This window comes from Glycine soja, chromosome 17 (assembly GCF_004193775.1).
Source record: "Glycine soja cultivar W05 chromosome 17, ASM419377v2, whole genome shotgun sequence".
NCBI lineage: Eukaryota > Viridiplantae > Streptophyta > Magnoliopsida > Fabales > Fabaceae > Glycine > Glycine soja.
Window position 1 is genome coordinate 40,283,735 of NC_041018.1, and position 22,114 is coordinate 40,305,848.

At 30.8% G+C, this 22,114-nt stretch overlaps 2 protein-coding genes and 2 pseudogenes across 2 annotated transcripts; 1 reads left to right on the forward strand and 3 right to left on the reverse strand.

Annotated features, from left to right (window-relative positions):
* Positions 1-116: 116 nt before the first annotated feature.
* On the reverse strand, positions 117-4,455 carry LOC114393163 (26S proteasome non-ATPase regulatory subunit 14 homolog). Its single transcript, XM_028354429.1, has 6 exons — positions 4,129-4,455; positions 3,840-4,017; positions 3,622-3,703; positions 2,267-2,443; positions 2,002-2,169; positions 117-625 (listed from the first exon to the last, which is right to left on the reverse strand). The coding sequence occupies exons 1-6, from the start codon at positions 4,268-4,270 to the stop codon at positions 434-436; spliced, it is 939 nt and encodes a 312-aa protein (XP_028210230.1). The 5' UTR covers positions 4,271-4,455; the 3' UTR covers positions 117-433.
* Positions 4,456-6,185: 1,730 nt separating this feature from the next.
* Positions 6,186-8,964, reverse strand: LOC114392339 (annotated as a pseudogene).
* Positions 8,965-12,283: 3,319 nt separating this feature from the next.
* On the forward strand, positions 12,284-15,381 carry LOC114392002 (patatin-like protein 2). Its single transcript, XM_028353038.1, has 7 exons — positions 12,284-12,593; positions 12,866-13,047; positions 13,227-13,419; positions 14,046-14,207; positions 14,331-14,633; positions 14,795-14,970; positions 15,076-15,381. The coding sequence occupies exons 1-7, from the start codon at positions 12,453-12,455 to the stop codon at positions 15,146-15,148; spliced, it is 1,230 nt and encodes a 409-aa protein (XP_028208839.1). The 5' UTR covers positions 12,284-12,452; the 3' UTR covers positions 15,149-15,381.
* Positions 15,382-16,454: 1,073 nt separating this feature from the next.
* Positions 16,455-19,080, reverse strand: LOC114392789 (annotated as a pseudogene).
* Positions 19,081-22,114: the final 3,034 nt, after the last annotated feature.

Genomic DNA, 22,114 nt, shown 5'->3' on the forward strand with positions numbered 1-22,114 from the left:
CATGCATAAAGACTGACATCGATTATCAGAGGGAAGAAATGGATTAATAGTTTACAAATTCAGTAACTATAATTTTACTTATTTTCAGAGACCAATTTAACTGATCCTCTTAACAGTTTCAGGGATAATAATTCACATGCAGTTTTAATTGCTCCGTGTTTCTACTTACAACTGAATCAACACTTTGTTTATATGTAAAATCCTAATGCGGAATAAAACTAGCGCACGATCACGAAGATCTCCATTACATTTAGAGAGATTAAAATTAAAATATGATTCTCATCCTCTAACATGTAACTTCGCTCCTGCATTCGTAAGAACACACAAAATGCAAAAACTCATGATAAAACAACTTCTGTTAACAAACATGTCAAGAGTATTAATGAAATGTTGCTGACTATAGTAAGGAATAATACATTGGACGATGCTAACTCTAGAAAACAACCGTGTCAAGCATCATTCCCAAAGTCTGAACAATGTTTGATGACATCAAATTGGAAACATGCTCTTCAAGGTGCTTCTTAGCATCTTGCCTCCCCACATTAGCAATTGCAAGTTTTTCTGGCGGCAGCTCATCTTCCTCCTGCACTGCCTTGTTGTACTTGGCTGCTAAACTTAGCATTTCCTGCATTACCCAGCAAAAATAAATAAATTATCTCCCGAATTTGTGTCTTTCAACTTGTTTTAAAAAATGCTCGCTATTTTCCCATTTTTCCAAGAAAATCTTCAAAATATAAGCAATTATTTCTCTAAAAATAATCCCATTACACCGCTATGGCAATAACTATGTGCCCTTGTGCCGAGTATGGAGCATTTAATACCAAATAACCAAACAGCTAAATTCAATCACTAAATATCCCATTCCAAACTCTGGAGTCTTGTTGTGTTTTTGGAAGGCCCAAACTCAGCCTAAATGGAGAAAAGTATATGGACTCTTGTCCCAAATCTATCTCTTCACAATATTATGAGCATCAATTTGGTTTTAATACCCGGAAGGAATCACACAACAACTACATTCTCACCACAAAGCTAGACTTGTAGGACATTCATTAACACTTTAGCATTGGCTTTCAAAACACCTTTAGTCCAGTCATTCAATCTCAAACTATTGAAATAGTGCATTGAATTGCTTTCTCAGAAGAATTGCATTAAACAAGCCCTAAAAGACTACCTATTTTCTTCTTGGTTATGACTTGTGGCATCACAAACACCACTCTTAAATCTACATATTTATCAAAATGATCTAAAGACTACCTATTTTCTTGAATATGTTGACAATCTTCTTCTGACATGAAATAATTCTACTTTTCTTTACCACTTTAAACAAGCCCTAAAAGTTTTCTCTAAAAGATCTAGGCCACCCAGGGTCAATTTTAGGTGTGGAAATTATTCTCACTTCCAAAGGATTCTTTCTCTCAACATTATATTAGCAACATTCCTCCATGAGTGAATCCAAGCCCACCACTACACTCATGTCCACAACTCATTCCCTTCTACCGTAATCTAATGTTTCTGCATGACTGATGGTGCCACTCATTCCCTTTTATCCACAACTCATTCTCTTGAACTAATTTTGTATTCTTATGTTTGTAAATGTCTTCTACAGATACCATGTACGTTCATACTACAATAATTAGTAAAAACCATTTCACTTTAAATCTCTTAAGGAGGGAGGGAGAAGTTGTGTAAGACAAGAAAATGACAGAAAGTAACAAGAAAAAACCAATTATAGTATGTTTCTGAAATTTACTAAACCAAGTCAGCAGAATCTCCAATTGAGTACCATATCAATCATTAATTGTTGCTGTGCAATAAGTCAGGAATGTGTGCAGTAACATTTAAACTGTACTTTGCCTTGTATTATTCATGCAAGTCTCATATATGCAATAAATTTGGCCAAGAAAAAGTTTGAAAACAAGTTGAAGTGGGGAGAAGAGAACAGGATTTAAAAGGTTGAATCATCTATACATCTATATTTCACATTGAAAAATTTCAACTGACCTGAACAGTCTGTTCATTAGTTTTAGAATGTGAATCAAAATGCCTGAGTGTCAAACCATCAGTCCACTTCTTTTTGTGAAGGTTAAGTAACATCTTCTCTTCAAGTTCATTCTTTCTGTAATTAATCGCTATCGAGTAATAATGTCTATTCAAGCCATGGATCAGAGCCTAAAGAGGAGATTACAAAGGCAAAATAAGTAAATGAAAAAAAGAAAAGAAAACAGAGTAGCAGCTATGCTTTTGAATGAAAAATCAGAACACTCACTTGGATAGATGGCTTGTTTAGGTGGCCCAGGTTGGAAGTTGTCTGTCGTGGTTCCTGACCCAGCATCATAGTTTGTGGATTAATCAGCCGGAAAGCATCAATTACCACTTTGCCTTTAACACTCTGAATAGGGTCCACCACCACAGCCACTGCCCGTTGATTTAAAGCCTCAAAACTCTGCATCAAATAAAAGTACATAAATATTATATACAATTTTCGAAAACCAACATCCCTTTGGGAATAAGGGTTTGTCATGGCTCAACTAAATTCCACATCTAACATTTCTCAACCTAAAGTGGATTCTAACCACTAATTGTCCCATTGATCCCTTCTACCAACATTTCTTAATCCAATTGCAGCTACTTAAATCACTGATGAAAATACTCAAACTTTCTTTTACCAATATTCAATAGTACAGTACAATTTTATTATGACTCAAGCAGTATTACTTCTCAAGTTTCCATCCCTCATCCAGCAAGCTTATAGCTCACAACTATAACAAGCCCCAATCTAAGATTGGTATGCAATGATGATTACAAACACTCAATCCTACACCAGGCAACCCATCACCCTCAACTTTTGCACTTCCCAGTCTACCTAATAAAAAATTGTTTTCATCGATAGATGCTTCTTTCAAATGAAATTTGGAACAGACAATCATCATAAGTAAGGATATCACTTTGTCTATACATCCGTATTACCAATAACAAGGGAATTTTCCATCCTCACTTTTGCCTCATAAGTTCCACAGAGATCATGTTACATATTACAATTTGTATGATTGAATTTGATAATAAAAAATGAGGTTATAACTGTAAATGAAAAGTTAAAATAAAATAAATTGTATAACTCTCTCTCACCCCCTCTCGTTCTCTCTCCCTCTTTCAATCTGCAGTAATATTTAAGAGATGAATCCAAGGTTTTAAAAAGCTCCGCAACCACAATACCAGCTGCATTGTCTAGGTTTGGGGGTCTCTAAAACCATAACATGACCACAATCGTGGCCACATTTGTTTGCGATACCCTCTAAATAAAAAGGATCATGATAAAACCACAACTGCAATTGCAATTTAAAATATTGGATGTATCACTTGGTGCGTGACTCTTTTTTTGTTTAAAAAGAAGAAGAACAACAACAAAGCCTTATCCCACTAGGTGAAGCCGGTTACATGGACCAAACAATGTCATTAAGCTCAACTAAAAACTTTTCATTTTAAAAAAGAAAACAACTGTTATACTCATCTAGGAATTTTCCACTTAGTTTCAATTTTGAAACACAAAACAGTGCAAAATATCACGAACAAATGCCGCCACATTGAAACCAAAAACCAAAAACCAAATAAGCAGCCAAAAACCTGTTGTGTATTAATGTCCACTCCAGAAAGCCAACACCCAAATCCAGGATGCGAGTGATACCACCCCACAACCATCTCCGGCCTGCAACGACAAAACGCCAACGTTTCAACTATCATACAACAAAAAACAACCCACACATGTATAAACCACGCAGCAAAAAACGGCAACCAAACCCTCCTTCACTAAAAAAAACAACAAAACAAACCCAAAAAAGTACCTTCCAGTCTGCTTCAACATATCAAGCATATTAGTCTGAAAAACATGATCAACAGCTTCAACGCTAACACCGGTCCCACTCTGAGGCATCGCAAACACATCCACAACGCGAACGGTGTACTCATCCACGAACTCCCCCAACATCAGACCCATCACTTCCATCGGTACTCCAGCTCTTCCTACACACAAATTAGGGTTTTCAAAATTATAAGATGAACAATAAAAAAAACATGGGAAAGTGAAACGAAGAAGGGGATCGAGAAGAGAAAATAAGAATTCTAATAGCATACCGTGTTTGAGCATTTTGAGAAGGGCGAGGGAGGAGATGTAGACCTGCTCGGAGGAATCGAGGGTGGGAGAATCCGGTGGGGGATGACCCAGCGCTCCACCTGCACCAGCGAACATCCTCTGAAGCCTCTCCATGCCCGACATGAAAACCTAATTTCAGTTTTCTTTTGTTTCACGAAAAGAATGAAGAAAGATTGTGTGCTCCCTCTGTTCTGTTGTGCTCTTGTTAATGTTGCAGGGAACTGGGAAGAGGAAGAAACGTTGCTTCGCTTATGGCTCCCGGAGACGGTTAAATACGACGTCGCAGACGTTGACGTTTCGATCAAGAAACTACGATATTCAGAAAGAAATAAAATAAAAAGGTTTCCTACATTGTTTCGGGCCTTCACATAAAAAACGGCCCACTAATATATTTTTGTTTTTTAACTTGACTAATATGTTTTTGTTAGTCTAAGAATATTCAATGATTTTTTGGTTATCCTATTTATCAATTTTGTTGATATTTAGTCTGTTTTTTGACAAATTTGATTGATTATCTTTTGTGAGATTATTCTCTCTCAATTATGCTTTTTTTATTCACAAGACTTAAATTTAAAACTTTACTTAATATTCAATTATTAATAATTAACAATATATTAGTGTCAGAATATTTAATAATTGTTAATTAATAAGACATATAATGTATTTCTATCTTTTATTTTTTATAAATATTAATAAATTGTCAACTTATTTTTATTTTATTTCTCAAAATTAACTAGAATTTTAATTTAATTAAAATGCATTACCAGTATAAATATTTTATATGCTATTATTTAATTATGAATTTTTATGTATGATAAAACTGTGGAGTTTTTTTAATAATTGATTTCCAAATAGTTGACCATATTAAATATTTTACACAAACAATCTATTGAAATTAAACTCTAAGAACTTACTTATTTATTGTTTTAGGACACACATGCACGGTCCAAACAGTATAAGATGGCTATGCATAATAACTTTCCTAGCTTACTGAAGACTAACCATGTATTAATCCAATGGCGATGGCTATTTAATTAGTAGTATTTTTAATAGTATTTATGAAGAACCTGAATTGCATGGGAGAAACTGTAGACGTAGCCACCTAGCTAGGATGTGATATATATATATAGGATCAATAGTAAGAAGTGAATTTTCATTGTTTGTAAAAATTATAAAAATGTACAATGTTATAAAATGAGAATATATATACTATAGCAAAAGGTAGATCAGCTTCACGGGTGCAGCTCCTGTCCAAGTATGATTTTTTATTTTTGGTAAACTATTTTTAATTTAGACCAGCTAATAATGAGCAAGTGTGTTACCCGCAAATGATCGTGGGAAAATGAAATTGAAACAATTAGTCAATCAGAATAGTGATAATAAGGACAATATACACTTTTTTAAAATTAGTTTGTGGTTTTTTGATAGTTTAAGATATAGTATTTAATAGAAGGCAAGCTATGCAAGTTGCTACCATGATTGATCAAGAAAACACTAGTAGCACTTTTGATTTTCAAGCCGTCATTGTCTTTGTTGAAGATCCTCCTTGAGGTATAGTTAGAGTGATATGCAAACCTCAACCACCCAATAAAAGGACTTTATTGTGAGAGATAATTCAAAATTTCTAACAACATAAAATAATGTAATAAATATAGTGATAAATTTAAGTCCGTAATAAATTTATTCTTTTTTGGTCGTAATTTGATTAAAAAACTATCTATATAGTGATTTCCCCCCCTCTAATTTGAATTTGTATCTAATTGAGACAAAATACAGTCCCTCTCCAAATTATATCGGTGTAATTGATATATTTCATAATAACATTCAAATCAAGATAAGAATTTATACTATTGCAGTTGATTTACAACTGATGCACTTAAGCTAAGAAAATAAAAATAAAAATATAAAGCAAAAACAAACTATTCTGTGAGTTGCATTCAAATGATTATGAGTAAGAATTTATATTGCAGTTGATTTACATCTGATACCCATAAACTAAGAAAAAAGCAAAATTAAAAATAAAAAAATTATTCCCTGAAGTCACATTTTTTTCATAAGCGTTTGAATTTTAGACCTCTATCTAAACCACGTTCTATTCTTGTGATCACTGACGTTGATGTAATCGAATGCGCCTGCATAAAATAAATGGAACTAGAAGGTCTTTTTAGTGTTTGGGGATCTCATTTCTCGGAGTCTCCTCTCTTGTGAAAGTATTTTTGCAAACCTGAATGCATTAAAATTAAATGTGTTATTATAACTGCATTGCAATCGTAATTAATGAAACTACTATACTAGTAATATGAAAAAAGCCCTTTTTTAGCTAACCTTTTGAGAGCATGTTCATTGGTTTCCCCATTTTTCAGTGGTTGAAAGAGACCATTCTCTAAATTGACCCTAGAGACCGGTTTCTTTAATAGATTTTCTCCAATTTGGTAAAGTTTTTCCAAGTTCTCCTTTGTAGCAATGTCAACCGAAGAATCCGTCCCAGTCAATGTGTCATCCTACAATATAATGTTGTTGTTCAACAAATTTGATCATTTATGAAATATTATGCTTATAATATTTGACTTGTATAGAAAGAAAGAGCTATATATATAGACAGAGTTTTATATATTTGTTTAGGAAATCACCTGAATTCGAAGGTAATTATCTTGTGAATTAAGTGCTTGAGTCACAGCAGATAAATGAAAATCCACCATATCTGCACTGGATTGAGAGAAAACATCAATTAAAGGATTACTACCACTTTGGGTTAGCCAATCCAATAATCCCCATTTGGCTGCCATTTGTGCATTGAATTTTTCCTCAGTTTTTGATGTTCCGGTCCCTATTGAAATTATAAGGAATCGACCATATTCCATAGGCTTGATTGGAAAGAAATCAGAATTTTGCTTAATGATTTGCTTTGTAACTTCGTTCATGGCAACTAAGGTCTGGATCATGAAAATTCAAAAAAAAAAAAAAGAAACAGAATAAAAAGTTAGTGATGCTTTCGATATGATATGATTAATCATTTACTATATAGTACGTAACTAATTAAATAATAATTTCAAATATAACATGCAATTAATTAGTGATATATAATTACACATACCGGGTTATTTGCACAAACGCCACCATCAATGAGGTTGAATTCGTGAACGTTCCCTTTTGAATCATGGTTGTTGAAATTGTGAGCAGGGAGATAAGTAGGTGCAGCAGACGTGCTGATGCATATGTCTGAGAGCTTAGCATCCATGCAAGGCCACATCTTAATCTGCATGAATTCAAATCATTTTAGGCTATATATGCTAGCTTTATCACTAACTTGATTTTGTTAAATTAAATTAGTGACAGCTCTTCCAATTTAACTGTTTTTTTCTCCTTCAGTCAATCACAATCATTTATTTTTATTCTCTTTATTATAAGTTTAATTTTTTTTTAAAGAAAAAGCAAAATATATAACTAGTTTAAGAACATTGTTATATAATTTTAATTTAATTAGCAATAACTGAAAAAATAGAAAATAAAAATAAACGAATTGGTCTACTTTTTTCCTTTAATTGGTGTTATTATACTAAAACAAAAAATTATCTATATGCATGGACGAATTTGGCTGGTTTTAACCAACAGATAGTATTTTATCGTATTAATTCTAGTTAGAAAAAAACACTTTGTCTGTCTTATTAGTCAACAATTACTGTTTGAGATACTAAGTCTTGGATGCAGCATTCATTTGCACTTTGGAGTCATAATTTCAACCCGAGAGTCAAAGTTGAACCATAAAACAAATTAATAAATATAGGTCCCAACCTCCCACACCTGGAAGGTGCATGGGAAAGAATATTCATTTTTCGTTTGAAAGTGAAAAGAAGAGAGAGGAAAGTTAACCTGCTAAGATGAGAAAATAATGGGTTGCAAAGTCTTGATGTCGAAGGTGGGAATGACAACGTTGGTGAGGGTTTCATGCAAGTGAATGTCCCCGAGTTTCTCTCTCACGACCTCATGCAGGTATTTCCCGTCGTATTTGGGTCCTCCCAGAGATCTTATATATTATCTTTGCTAATATCGTTCCACCAAGGCCACTGCAATGCAAAGCATGCCAAATATTAATTAATTTCTATCTCAATTCTTACTAATGAAAAGTACATTTAATTAAACAGACAAATTAATAAAGAAAGATAGAGATGCATGCATTAATTCATCTAGCTAGCTACTACAATATTAATTAATTACCTATGTTGTGGGAAAATTTTAGGACAGTGGTCCATGTAAAAAGGCTTAATATCTTTGGCAGCAAAAAGAGGTCGATTATTGTTGTCTGGAGCAGTTATCATAGCGGTTACAAGACCTCCTGTGCTTGTTCCTGATATCACATCAAAATAGTCTGCGAGCCTTGCTTCTGGACCATCCAATTCCTGCATCATATCATTCCCCGAAATTGATCAATATATAATGTAATTATTCTTTCAATACTAGATGTATTCAAAATGTTGTCATTTTGGTTCAATATGAATGGCATATGGCATATGGGTTCAGACTAATTAGGATTAGTATGGTTTTGTTAATGAAAAAATAGCTAAATGATGATTAATTAATTAGAAGAGGAACAACAATACTTAGTAATTAATTAGGTGTAGGTGTTCATACCTGAAGCTGAGATTCAAGGAAATCAATAATGGTAGCGGGGATGATGCCTCTAATACCACCCCCATCGATGCTAAGAATGGTTACTAGGTTTCCATAAGTTGGAGGCTGAATTTGTTCAATCGATGACTTTGCTCTCTCCATGGATATATATATATATATATATTGGAAATTAAGACGAATTGGAGGTTTGTTTGTACCCAAAATATTCTCTATGAGACTATGAGTAAGGATTAATGTTAATTAAGAGAATGTGTTGAAAGCAAAGGTTGTAGTTTCTTTATGGACAGAAAGCAATGTGCAACAACAAGGGATTTTCGCTAACTTAGAAAAGATTCATGGTAGATAACTAGGCATGCTCATGGTGGTATTTATAGTGTCTCACGACCCTTTAAAATTTTGTTAGAGAACAGAAAGAGAGGACAAATGAATTAGTCAGAGATCGAGTGCAGAATGGTAAAAAAGAGTACCTGATCTCCCTAATGAATAGGCACACGGTCTTTGAAGAATGCTATATTGACCAAACAGTAAAAGACGACTGCATAACTTTCCTAGCTTACCCAAGACTAATTAACCATTAATGGGGATGGCTTTTGAGTATATTATTTATGAAGAGCGTGAATTGCACGTTGGCATATGAAATCCCCTGAAACTGTATATGTACGTAGCCACCTAGCTAGGATTTGATAGGATCAATAGGAAGTGAATCTTCACATTGTTTATATAAATTATAAAAATGTCACATTTTAATATATAAAGTGAAAGATATACTAATGGCAAAAACCAAAAAATTAACCTCCTTGGGTGCAGTCGTGTTACCTGCAACAAAACAATTTCTTCATTTTTAATTCAACAAATCAGTTAGTGCGTGCTTCTTTTAATATATATATTTAGGAATTAGGAGGCTGCAACTTGATGCTATGATTGATCAAGTAACACTAGCACTTGATTTCCTCATAGTCCTTGTTGCTCAAAATAGCCGCGGAGCATTGAAGGAGCAGAGGGGTCATGGTCCCCTAAACTTTTCTACAGTTTTTTCTTTTTATAATGTATGTATATATATATATATATATATATATATATATATATTAAAATGTATTACAGTAGACAAAGCTTTCAACAATTTTGTCTAGTGTAATGTAATTGCACTCATTGTTATATATTTATTAATTTAGTTAAAAATAACAAATATATATACATACATTATAATTTATATATCCTTGCGTATTTATCATATTATAATTATGTATATGTATGATAGTTACAAATAGATAAATAATAATACTTTATAACATGGTTATTACAATGGAGTCTGTCTGTGTAATTACCTTAATATTATTCTTTATATATTTGTATGTATTTGAATTTTTATAATTATCCTATATATAATATTTTGAAAAATTGCATTACAGTGACTAAAACTTACTATAATATAAATTTTTAATTTATTGCATATTTATTAATTTATAAAATTATATATATATATATATATATATATATATATATATATATATATATATATATATATATATATATATTCTTTTATATAATATTATATTTTCATATTTGTACGTATTTATGTTTTGTAATATTATGTATTTACTTATATTTATAAAAAAAATGCTTTAACAGTGAGAAAAGGCCTGATATCATGGTTTCCTCCCCGAGGATCCGGACATGGTTGCGAATTAGAGAGAGGGTGTTGCCCACTACTGTAATAATTAAAAATGATGTTACCCATACTTTAAAAATTTCTAAGTGGTCACCAATAAAAAAAAAATGTAGATTTATGATAGCTGTTTATCCTTTTTTTTCATAACTCGGTCTAATTTGTTTGAAAAACTTGATTATGTGATCGAAGGGAATAATTTCGATTGAAATTGTTAATTTCGAAAATTTCATTCACGTGAGATTAGAAGGTGATGGAGGGTAAAATATTTTTTAACAAATCAGAATATCAGTCGGTACGATTTTGAAGAAGTTATACGAAGACAATTACTAATATTAGATCAATGTAATTAGGAATATTTTTATATACATGTCAAAATTATATAATTCAACCATTAATAGTTTGAATTTATAAATAAAATTGCTGACAGTCAATTTCAAGGGTTGATACACAATCATTTAATTCTTCAAAACACCAACATGCTTATTATCAAAATTAGCAAAGGTTCAATAGGTCATCGTGTATGTATTTAAATTCTCACTTTTATGAATTTATGTCTGTTTAATTTAGTACACATTTCTAAACACTTGACTTCTTTCAAAATTTTACTTTTTCAATTCCTATTTTATATTATTATCAAAATTAGTTACAAAGTAATTACTAAATTGAAAATACTTTTATCAAAAGTTATTTTATTATCTTATGAATTATAATCTTATTATAACTAAAATTGATATATTTATCAAAATTATTGTTGTAATTTTGCATTAAATATCAAAAAATTCTCTATTAAATTAAAGACTATGAACTTACTTGTTTAATAAAAAGAACTCATAATCAAAAATAGATTATATATCTCATTTTTAAATATTTATTTGCTAATAGAACCATTCATTGAAAATTCTTTTTCTATATTAAAAATATTTTTCTTTTGAAGAATAGATACAATTTTCACTATTAATAATTACATATTTAACTAATATACTTAATTTAATATTTAAGAAATATTTTTCGACCCTTTTATAAATTTCTAGAACAGTCCCAGCCTTGAGAGCAACGGCGGCTTGAAAATCAAAGTTCACGGCCTCCTAAATAACATATCCCTTATTTATTAAATAGTCAAATAATAAGTTTTCAATTTGTAAAAAAATTAAAAGCCAACTTATATTTGGCGAATATAACCTTAAATAACATATTGCTTATTATTAGTATAACTATTCTAATTGTATAATCTCATTTTTCCAGGTCCATTTGACAGGTAACACGCTTGCTCATTAGGTATTGGCCCGTCTAACTAAATCATGCTTAGAAGGGAGATGAACTCATGGAGATGACTCTTTGATCACTTGAGAGAGAAAAAAATGCCACGCCTATGTATAGATAGATTGTCTTATTTTAAAAAATAATACTTCGTATTAAATAGATTGTCTTATTTTATTTTATTTTTTTAAAAAAAAATAGCTTGGGTGACGTGTGTAATCTTGACAAGTCTCCGTCTTGAATCTAAGCAAAACAAGGATGATTCACTTGGTATTGGTCCTAGCTAACTTGATAAATATTATACTAAATAGCCATCGCCATCGGGTCCATGCAAGGAAAGTATGCAGTCGTCTTATACTTTTTGGACAGTAGCACATTTCAAACAACATGAGCGTGTCCTATTAGCCTCATCAGTTCTTCATTTTTTACCATTGACTATGTCTTCCTTCAATATTAAATTATTTCTCCTAGCTCTTTTGAATTCAACTATATGCACTAATTCAAATCTATATGGCCGTGACACTACTATAAATGCATGCCTAGTTAGCTACCAACAAACCCACTCAAGCAGCATCAATCTTTCCTTAATTAGTTAGCAATAGTTCCTTGTTGCATATTGATTTAATTTCTACCCATAAATTAAGAAACTACAGCCTTTTCTTTCAGCATATCCTCTCAACGTTAATCCTTACTCAAAGAGAGAATATTTTGTGCACACACAAATTAACCTCCAATTTGCCTAAATTTCCAATGGAAAGAGCAAAGTCATCGATTGAACAAATTCAGCCTCCTACTTATGGAAACTTGGTAACCATTCTTAGCATCGATGGGGGTGGCATTAGGGGCATCATCCCCGCTACCATTATTGATTTCCTTGAATCTCAGCTTCAGGTATATCATCTAATGCTCCTATACGCCTAATTAACTAGCTAGCTACACAAGTATTGTTATTCATCTTCTAATTAATCATCACTGATGAGCTATATTTTTTTTAATTAACAAAGCCATGCATGTCATAATACTAATCCTATATATTAAGTATGCCATTCATGTGGAACCATAATATATGTCAACATGTGGAACCATAATACTAATCCTATACATAGTATTGAAAGAATAATTACATTATATATTGATCCATTCGGGGGCATGATATGATGCAGGAATTGGATGGTCCAGATGCAAGGCTTGCAGACTATTTTGACGTGATATCAGGAACAAGCACAGGAGGTCTTGTAACCGCTATGATAACTGCTCCAGACAACAATAATCGACCTCTTTTTGCTGCCAAAGATATTAAGCCTTTTTACATGGACCATAGTCCTAAAATTTTCCCACAACATAGGTAATTAATTAATTAATTAATATATTGTAGTAGGCTACTAGGCTAGTAGCTAGCTAGATGAATTAATGCATGCATCTCTATCTTCTTCTTTTTTATTACTTTCTGTATAACTAAACTACATATAATTAGTAATAATTGAGAAATTAATTAATATTTGGCATGCATTAATATTATTGCAGTGGCCTTGGTGGGACGATATTAGCAAAAGTAGTAAAATCTCTGCTGGGAGGACCCAAATATGACGGGAAATATCTGCATGGTGTCGTCAGAGAGAAACTTGGAGACATTCGGTTGCATGAGACACTCACCAATGTTGTCATTCCCACCTTCGACATCAAGTCTTTGCAACCCATCATTTTCTCATCTTATCAGGTTAACTTTTGAAATGAATTTTCTTCCCACTTTCGGGGTATAGTGTTGGAGACTTGGAGGTTGGGGCATATATATTTGTTTAATTATGGTTTTACTCGACTTTCAGGGGTTGAAATTTTGATACTAAACAATGTCTCAAACCGTATTATTGACTATTAAGATAAAAATATTTGTCTTTAATTTCTAGAATAAGACTATATTTTTGTTTGTTTATAGCCAGCCATGTACTCATCAATATAGATAATTTTAAATTTTATGTACGTAATTAAAGGAAAATTAAAGTAAAACAAAAATAATTCCTCTATTTTTATTTTCTGTTTTCAGTTACTAAATTAGAATTGTATATATGTCAATGTTTATAAACTAGTTATATATTATGCTTTTCTTTAAAATAATTAACTCATTAGAGAATTAACATAAATAAAAAGGTGAGAAAAATTCTAGCAGGAAGGTTTGTCACGAAATTAATTTTTTAAAAAAAGTGACTGGTAAAACATATATAGCCTAAGATCTAGCTTAATTGATTGGAAGATGTGTGTGTGAGTGTAAATTTTTTTATAGTATGTTCGGTTTTCACCTATTGATAAAAAAGAAACATATCCTAAAAAGATTTGAAATTCATGCAGATTAAGAATTCCCCTTCCTTGGATGCTAAGCTCTCAGACATATGCATTAGCACGTCCGCTGCACCTACTTATCTCCCTGCCCACAATTTCAACAACCAAGATTCAAATGGGAAGGTACACGAATTCAACCTCATTGATGGTGGTGTTTGTGCAAATAACCCGGTATGTGAAGTTATATATTCACTAATTAATTGTTATTCAAAGTTTTATATCAATTAAATATTATATAATGATTAATCATATGGGAAGCACTAACTTTTTTATTTTTGGAATTTTATGATCCAGACCTTAGTTGCCATGAACGAAGTAACAAAGCAAATCATTAAGCAAAATTCTGATTTATTTCCAATAAAGCCTCTGGAATATGGTCGCTTCCTAATAATTTCAATAGGCACCGGGACAGCAAAAAATGAGGAAAAATTCAATGCACAAATGGCAGCCAAATGGGGATTATTGGATTGGCTAACCCAAAGTGGGAGTACTCCCTTAATTGACGTTTTCACTCAATCCAGTGCAGATATGGTGGATTTCCATTTATCTGCTGTGACTCAAGCACTTCATTCACAAGATAATTACCTTCGAATTCAGGTAATTCCTAAACATGAATGTAAACATAAGTGTTTCTTCATATATATATATATATATATATATATATATATATATATATATATATATATATTTCTCTGTATATAAAGTCAAATATTTTAGTTAAGCATATTCATGACCAAATTTGTTGAACAACATTGTAGGATGACACATTAACTGGAACGGATTCTTCAGTTGACATTGCTACAAAGGAGAATTTGGAGAAACTTAGCCAAATTGGAGAAAAACTCTTAAAGAAACCGGTCTCTAGGGTCAATTTAGAGAATGGTCTCTTTGAGCCACTAAAAAACAGGGAAACCAATGAAGATGCTCTCAAAAGGTTAGTTAAAAAAGGACATTTTTACATTAGTGTTGTATTCATTCAATTACACAATTTTACAATTTTATTAAATTATAATAACATATTTGATTCTAATGTATTCAGGTTTGCAAAAATACTTTCACAAGAGAGGAGACTCCGTGAAATGAAATCCCCACACACTAAAAAGTCATTCTAGTTTATACATGGTGCTTTCGATTCCATCAGCTTCAGTGATTTAATTACTGTCTGTATTTGTTGCTCTCACAGAAGAAAAATCTCTAAAATATTGTAGTAGAACATGTTTAAGATAGAGATCAAAAATTGAGTTGGTTATTGATAAAATGTAACTGTAGGGGCTAGTTTGTTATATTTTTTTATTTTTTACTTAGATTCTCTGCACCAGTTGTAAATCAACTGAATTAATATAAATTCTTACTCTAAATTTTATTGTTATTCTCAAATTCTTTGATCGACTAGAAGAAATTTTTGTGAGAAAAATTAGACACGGAAAATATTTATTCTCTATCTATTAGAAGAGACTCTCAATCAAATAGTAGTTTAGAGATAGAGCCTCCTTCATTCCTTGTATCCTTATATCCGATCGACAAAATTTAGGGCATGAGCATATATAAGAATGAAAAAATGAGGGTGATGGCGCCACACCCAAGAGTGTGTGACTACGAAAAAGAAAGGAGGGAGTACCCATTTGTATATTACCTGTGGATTTTTTTTATATATGTGGGGATCCATGTCCATGAATACTTCTTAAAAAAAACCACTTTAATTTTTTTAATTATTCTTCCAATTTTTCTCAAAGAAAAAATAGTTTAAAAGCGAACAAATTTTTATCATTTCCCCCCTATAACATAAGTGTACAAGATTTATCATATTTCGGGAAAAAATATTAATTATTTTTGTTTGTTACTTAACAACATTATTTTTAAAATCAGATTGGAATCGATCGAATCCGATCTAGTAACCAATTCAACCATACCAAAAAAATCAATTGTTTTAGAACCAATGAGAAGCAGTAATGAACCAGTCAAACTAGTGTCTAAAATATTTTTATGATATAAATACATATTTAAATATTTCATGTAAGTATCACTTATTTTTAATTTTTATCTTATAAAATATATAATCTAGTCATTTATGTAGTATTAATTTATAATTTTATAGATCCTGAATTTTTATAATTTTGTTACTTAAAGTATTATGTAATATTAAAAAGAAATAACTAATTTTTTAGTCCTTAAATTTTTCAAAATTTTAATTTTAATTCTTAAATTTTTATTTGACTAATTAAAGTTCTACAACTTTTTCTCGTTAAGATTTTTATAAGTTCTAGTGGGTACGATGAATCAATGATATATGTTAATTTCTTAAATTAATAACCTTCTGGATATATATATATATATATATATATATATATATATATATATATATATATATATATATATATATATATATATATATATATATATATATATATATGGGATTTTAATATACCTCTTCAAGGCTTCTTCGTTAGTTTGATAAGATTTAACAGGTTCGTAAACGCCAGTCTTCAAGTTAATCTTTGAAACTGGTTTCTTTAACAATGATTCCCCAACTTTGACGAGATCATCCAAATTCTTCATCGTGGCCTTGTCAACCCCAGTTAATGTATCGTCCTACAAAATATGAATAAATTTAACATAAGAATTTATTTCTAAATGTGACAAACATTATATATATTTGTTGAATTATGAACATAGGGAATAAATGAGAACTTGAATTCGAAGGTAGTTGTGCTCAGAATTGAGAGCTCGAACGACGGAGGAGATGTGAAAGTCAACCATGTCAGCACTGGCTTGACTAAATGCATCAATCAAAGGGGTGCCACCATTGGTTGTGCTTACCCAACTCAAGGGGCCATTGAGCTGCTTCATCAGCCTATATTTCATTTCTTGTTTTTGAGAACCTGTTCCCAATGATAACACCAAAAACCTGTCGTATTGCATTGGTTCCACATTTAAGCAATCACACGGCCCTTCATGGAATATTTGGTTCGTCACTTCTGCCATGACCACCAATGCCTGGAAGTCCAAATTAACATAGTATATATCATGTCCTTAATTATATGATCAATTAATTAAATGCCTAAGCTAGTACTTAATTGATTAAATTGTTAAAGCTAAACTATATCAATCCAATATATAGTTTATTTTAATTAATTGCAACAATACATTTGTGATTTTATAACGGTTTCAAATAATGTCTATAAACAACAAGGGTATGAGGGGTGCTCACTTCATTATATATATGTACGTATGTACAATCATCATATAATTAATATCATTCACGAATCAGAACGCTTGAGATTGTTTTAATTGGTTTTAACCTTAGTCATTCATTTGAAGTATATGGTTGAAATTTACTCCTTTCATGTGAGTTATAAGATTGCGTACCGGGTTATTTGCAGCAATGCCACCGTCTATGAGGTCGAATTTCCCAATGACATGACCATGGTGGGTTTTGGTTTCAAAGGAATGAGCTGGAAGATATGTTGGATCGAGCTGCCGAAGTTGAAATGCATATATCCGACAACGATGCATTCAAATCTGGTCTCTTCTTCAGCTGTGATATATATCATAGCACGTTAGTTATATTTGAGATTAATATTTCATACGTGAGAAAGACACAAGTGATAATATATTTTGATTTTCTCTTATTATACATATGCTATTAATTATAGTCCTTTTATTTATGAAATTTCTGCAAATTTTATATAAAAATCTGAAAGAAAAAAACTTTCTGTAAGTGTTTCTGTAATTTTGATTTTCAAAGAAAACTTCCTTGTATAACTAATTTCTTGTGAATATGAATTTTTTCCATATATAATAAATGAGTGATATATATAAATTAAGAGAAGAGGCTAGGGATGAACCTGGAAGCTGGAAAAGATGGTAGGTTGAAGGCGCTTGATGTCAAATCCTGGGATGACGACATTGGTCAATGTTTGGTGCAATTTTGTTTCTCCTAGTTTTTCCCTAATAAGGTTGTGCAAATACTTGCCGTTGTATTGTGGTCCAAACAGAGTTCTTGTCAACTTCACCATAGATGACAATAAATTCCAGCACCTATATATATTCAGGACCATTAATTACACTGTAAATTAGTTCATGCATATTGATAGATAGAATATATATACTTTGGTTGATTTGGAATTAATGAAGTTTAATTATGGTAAAGTACGTGCTACTTACTTATTTTGTGGGAAGATTTTTGGGGTATGGTCAAGGTAGAAATTCTTAATATCTTTGGCTGCATACAAGGGTCGGTTATTTTCATTTGGAGCAGTAAGTATTGCAGTCACTAATCCTCCAGTACTTGTTCCCGCAATCACATCAAAATAATCTGCCAATCTTACATGATTCCCATCTAACTTCTGCATGCATGCACCATAGTTGACATTAATTAAAATGTTAATTAAGCTAGAAGGCCTAGACTAAATTTAAGTTAATTTATATAGTACTAGCTACATTTATAAAATAAATTGCACACACATAAAATAAGCATACTACGTGCTACATAAACTTCCAGAAGGTAATTATAATCAATAAAATTATCGTTTTCATGATGTGATCTTTATTATATTATATCGATCTTTAGCGATATATATATTTTGATGCACGAGGTTAACCAGTATAGTGGACTTTATTTAGCATTAGGGAAGGATGGAAGGGATCAAACTCCCTCAAAAAATAAAGTTTTAATAAGAATAATTATAATCTTATAATAGAGTATATATAAAAATTTATTTACTTTAAACACTCTAGTAGATGATATTGTTGCTTTTTTTTTTTAATTTTAATTTGTACCTATTTGGTTAGCAAATTACCTGAAGCTCTGATTCGAGGAAACCAAGTATAATTCCTGGAATGATTCCTCGAATGCCGCCACCATCAATACTAAGCACGGTAACTAGGTGTCCATCATCGCATGGAGTTGAAGATACAAGTGCTTTCGTTGCTTCCATTGAGTTGAATTGATGGGTTGCTAATTAAGAGAGAGCAAGAGAGAGAGCTTATTAGTGATTAAATGACAAAGAAAACTCCTATACCCTTCAACAAGCTTATTGCTAGTCAGAAGATCTAGTTTTCATGGCTTAATTTGATGAGGATGAGCTCTATATATAGATCAACAAACTGAATAAACATGAAATCCTTCTAATTATTGCCTTGTTTTAAGCGTGTCAAATTAATCTCCAAAATAACATGGATAATATCATTTTCAACAAGACATAGATTACTTCTACAGTAATTTATTTATTTTATCATTTTCGGCAAGAGGTATTGATTACTTCTACACCTTATTTTTTTACCAGTTATATATTCTTCACATGGTAATCATGTTTTTTGATAGTGACGGACCAATCAAAAGATGAATGGATTTATGGGAGACGAATTTAATATTCAAACGATTCAGCGTAGGGTAGATCACAACACTAAAAACAGCACTATCTTTTTGTTTCTCCACCACACAGCAAGCTTGAATAATTTTAAACACATATACAGTAACCTCTTATGTTGCCTTGTATTTACAATACAATATATATATATATATATATATATATATATATATATATATATATATAGTAATTAATTCTTCACATGTTAATCATGTCTTCGATACGGCGAAGGGCATGCATGGAGACAGAATATCAAACAATCAAACCCTAGACACAAACTGTAGTAATTTTTAAAATCTGTTTGCTATTGTTTTACGGGAAATACTAAAACTTCGCACATTTTTGGCATGCGCTTGTTTAAACTCGATCGGCATTTCACTTTGATATTTTCAGTTTTTCCTCCATGTTAGTGTGTTTTGGAACAGCAAATTTGAAGCATTGATTTTACATTCACACTCTGAGTTTATATATTGAATTTTACATATAAGAGTTTGAATTGTCAAACTTCCACAACCATTTTAGAAAATTCTAAACAAGATATTGTGCTCCCAAACAAAGAAAGTCCATCTCCAATTAAACCCATCTTCCCATGCCATTTCAACAATATATACCCATTTTGCCTTTTAATAAACACCCCTTTCCTACCTGTTTTACCAACATCCTAAATAAACCAATCGTTTACCTTCACCTATTAAACAAATATCCTTCCACTATAAAGAAGAGAGTTCAGTCAAATCATCATTTCAAATTAGGATTAATTGTTATCAAACACAGGAAAACAAAAAAAGAAAATTTGAATTGTGTTTTCAACAAATTTTCACAAATCTATTTACTTAAGATACCTCTTATGTAGAGCGATATACTTAGCTAGTTTGAAAAGACAATATAATTAATATAACTCGAAGTTTCTTTTTAAACATGAATATAGTCAGGGGTGAAGCCAGACCAGAATTACATGGGGCCAAGTATCAATAATAAATTTAAAATTCAACAAGTAAATATATCAATATTAAATTTTATAAAATATTTATAATTATATATTTATCAAAATAATAAAGGAAATAATAATAAAAAACCTCCAAACATGTGAATTAACTAGAACAAAATTGTTTCAGATTAATAAATAATCTAGTTTCAAGTCTTAAATTAATATACAATTGCGTTAAATTTATTATTACTTGAAGGATACATTTAGTTTTCAACAACAAAAAAATACAATAAAAGATATATTTAATAAGAAAACAAACTAAACATATTCTTTTAAAAAAAAACTCATGATTGAAAATATCAATAATCACTTCACATGTCACCGATTATCTTTATGAATTTATAATAAAAATTTGTATATACTTTAACCATAACTTTTTTTTTCCAAAAAATATCTTAATTATGTTCTAAAAATCTAATAAATTAGAATAAACTATGGTTGTCACAAACAAATAACAAGAACAAAGGGGAGAATTAGAAAAACAAAAGGAATATAGAAAAAATAGTAATAGGAAGAATTTTTTGTATTTCAAAATTCAACCTATAACAATCTCTTAACATAATTTTGTAAGTTTGTCCCATTCATAGTTTTTAAAATAAAAATAACATATTATAAAAGAAAAATACCATTAAAAAATAAATAATACTTAAATATTTTATCCAAAAAAAATTATCATCACAATTAAAAACTATAAAAAGGGGATAAAATATTTTGTCAAAAGATTAAAGGGTAAGACATCACAAGTCTTCTTTAACTTGTTTTCCCAAGCAATCATCCAAGTATTATTTGCAACAAATCTTTCTAGACTCACGCCTGATCAAGTATTCTTTAAATCAATACTCTTGGGCCTCTATTGTTTTCACTTAAAAAAGATTAAAGGGTAAGACTCACTAACTACTTTATCTTAACTCAAGATGAATATATAAGCAAAGTTAAAGTCTTAAACTTTTTAAATTAAGAGACTTTACATCATATAAAAAGAATTAAAATTGAAGTTGAAGACCAATAAAGATAATTTAGTCATAAGGATGTGATTTCAAATCTCGTTATCAATTTGAAAATCTTATTAATAGATGATCTTTAAATATTTTTATAAATACTTTTTGTGTCTTGAGTCATGTCCTATCCTTGATTATGTAAAGTTAGATGAAGAATAATCATTCCTTTTATTTTTATATGTAAGACTTAATTATCTAATTTATTAAAATTAAGAAAAATGATTAATTTAGTTGATAGTAATAAATTTATCTTAAATTTTATGATTTTTTTAGTAATTTTCATTATATAAAACACTTTTGTAGTTTTATCCAAACATCACTTGTCTTATAAACTCTTTTATATAAGCATTTAAATATGTATCATTCAACACCTAATTAACTTATCTAAAAGGAGCTAGCTTTTCACAATAGAGCTTCTAGATAAACTTTTCTACTAGAAGTCCTTCCAGAACACCTGAACGAAACAATAGTTGTAGACGTAGAAACCTGTAACAGTAGCCTATACTCGCTCCCACTCAAACCAGAATAAACAGCACCGAAAAAAGCAACGAAACGTAATGATCAAAAGATGCTGCACAAATGTTAGTTTCCCTTTTGTTGACCCTTGTATAGATGCAATGATTAGCAGGTTGCTTTGTGCAATCATTAATTTTGTATAATGTTGTTTGCTAATTTAATAATGTTATAGGATATAAGTCCATAACATAACTTGACTGTGAGATC

Coding starts and splice junctions, on each gene's coding strand:
- LOC114393163 (XM_028354429.1), bottom strand. CDS start 4,270: ATGTCGGGCATGGAGAGGCTTCAGAGGATGTTCGCTGGTGCAGGTGGA. Junction 4,018..4,128: donor TCTCAAAATGCTCAAACACG/GTATGCTATTAG, acceptor ATTTGTGTGTAG/GAAGAGCTGGAGTACCGATG. Junction 626..2,001: donor CTAATGAACAGACTGTTCAG/GTCAGTTGAAAT, acceptor TGGGTAATGCAG/GAAATGCTAAGTTTAGCAGC.
- LOC114392002 (XM_028353038.1), top strand. CDS start 12,453: ATGGAAAGAGCAAAGTCATCGATTGAACAAATTCAGCCTCCTACTTAT. Junction 14,208..14,330: donor GTGTTTGTGCAAATAACCCG/GTATGTGAAGTT, acceptor TTTATGATCCAG/ACCTTAGTTGCCATGAACGA. Junction 14,634..14,794: donor ATAATTACCTTCGAATTCAG/GTAATTCCTAAA, acceptor ACAACATTGTAG/GATGACACATTAACTGGAAC.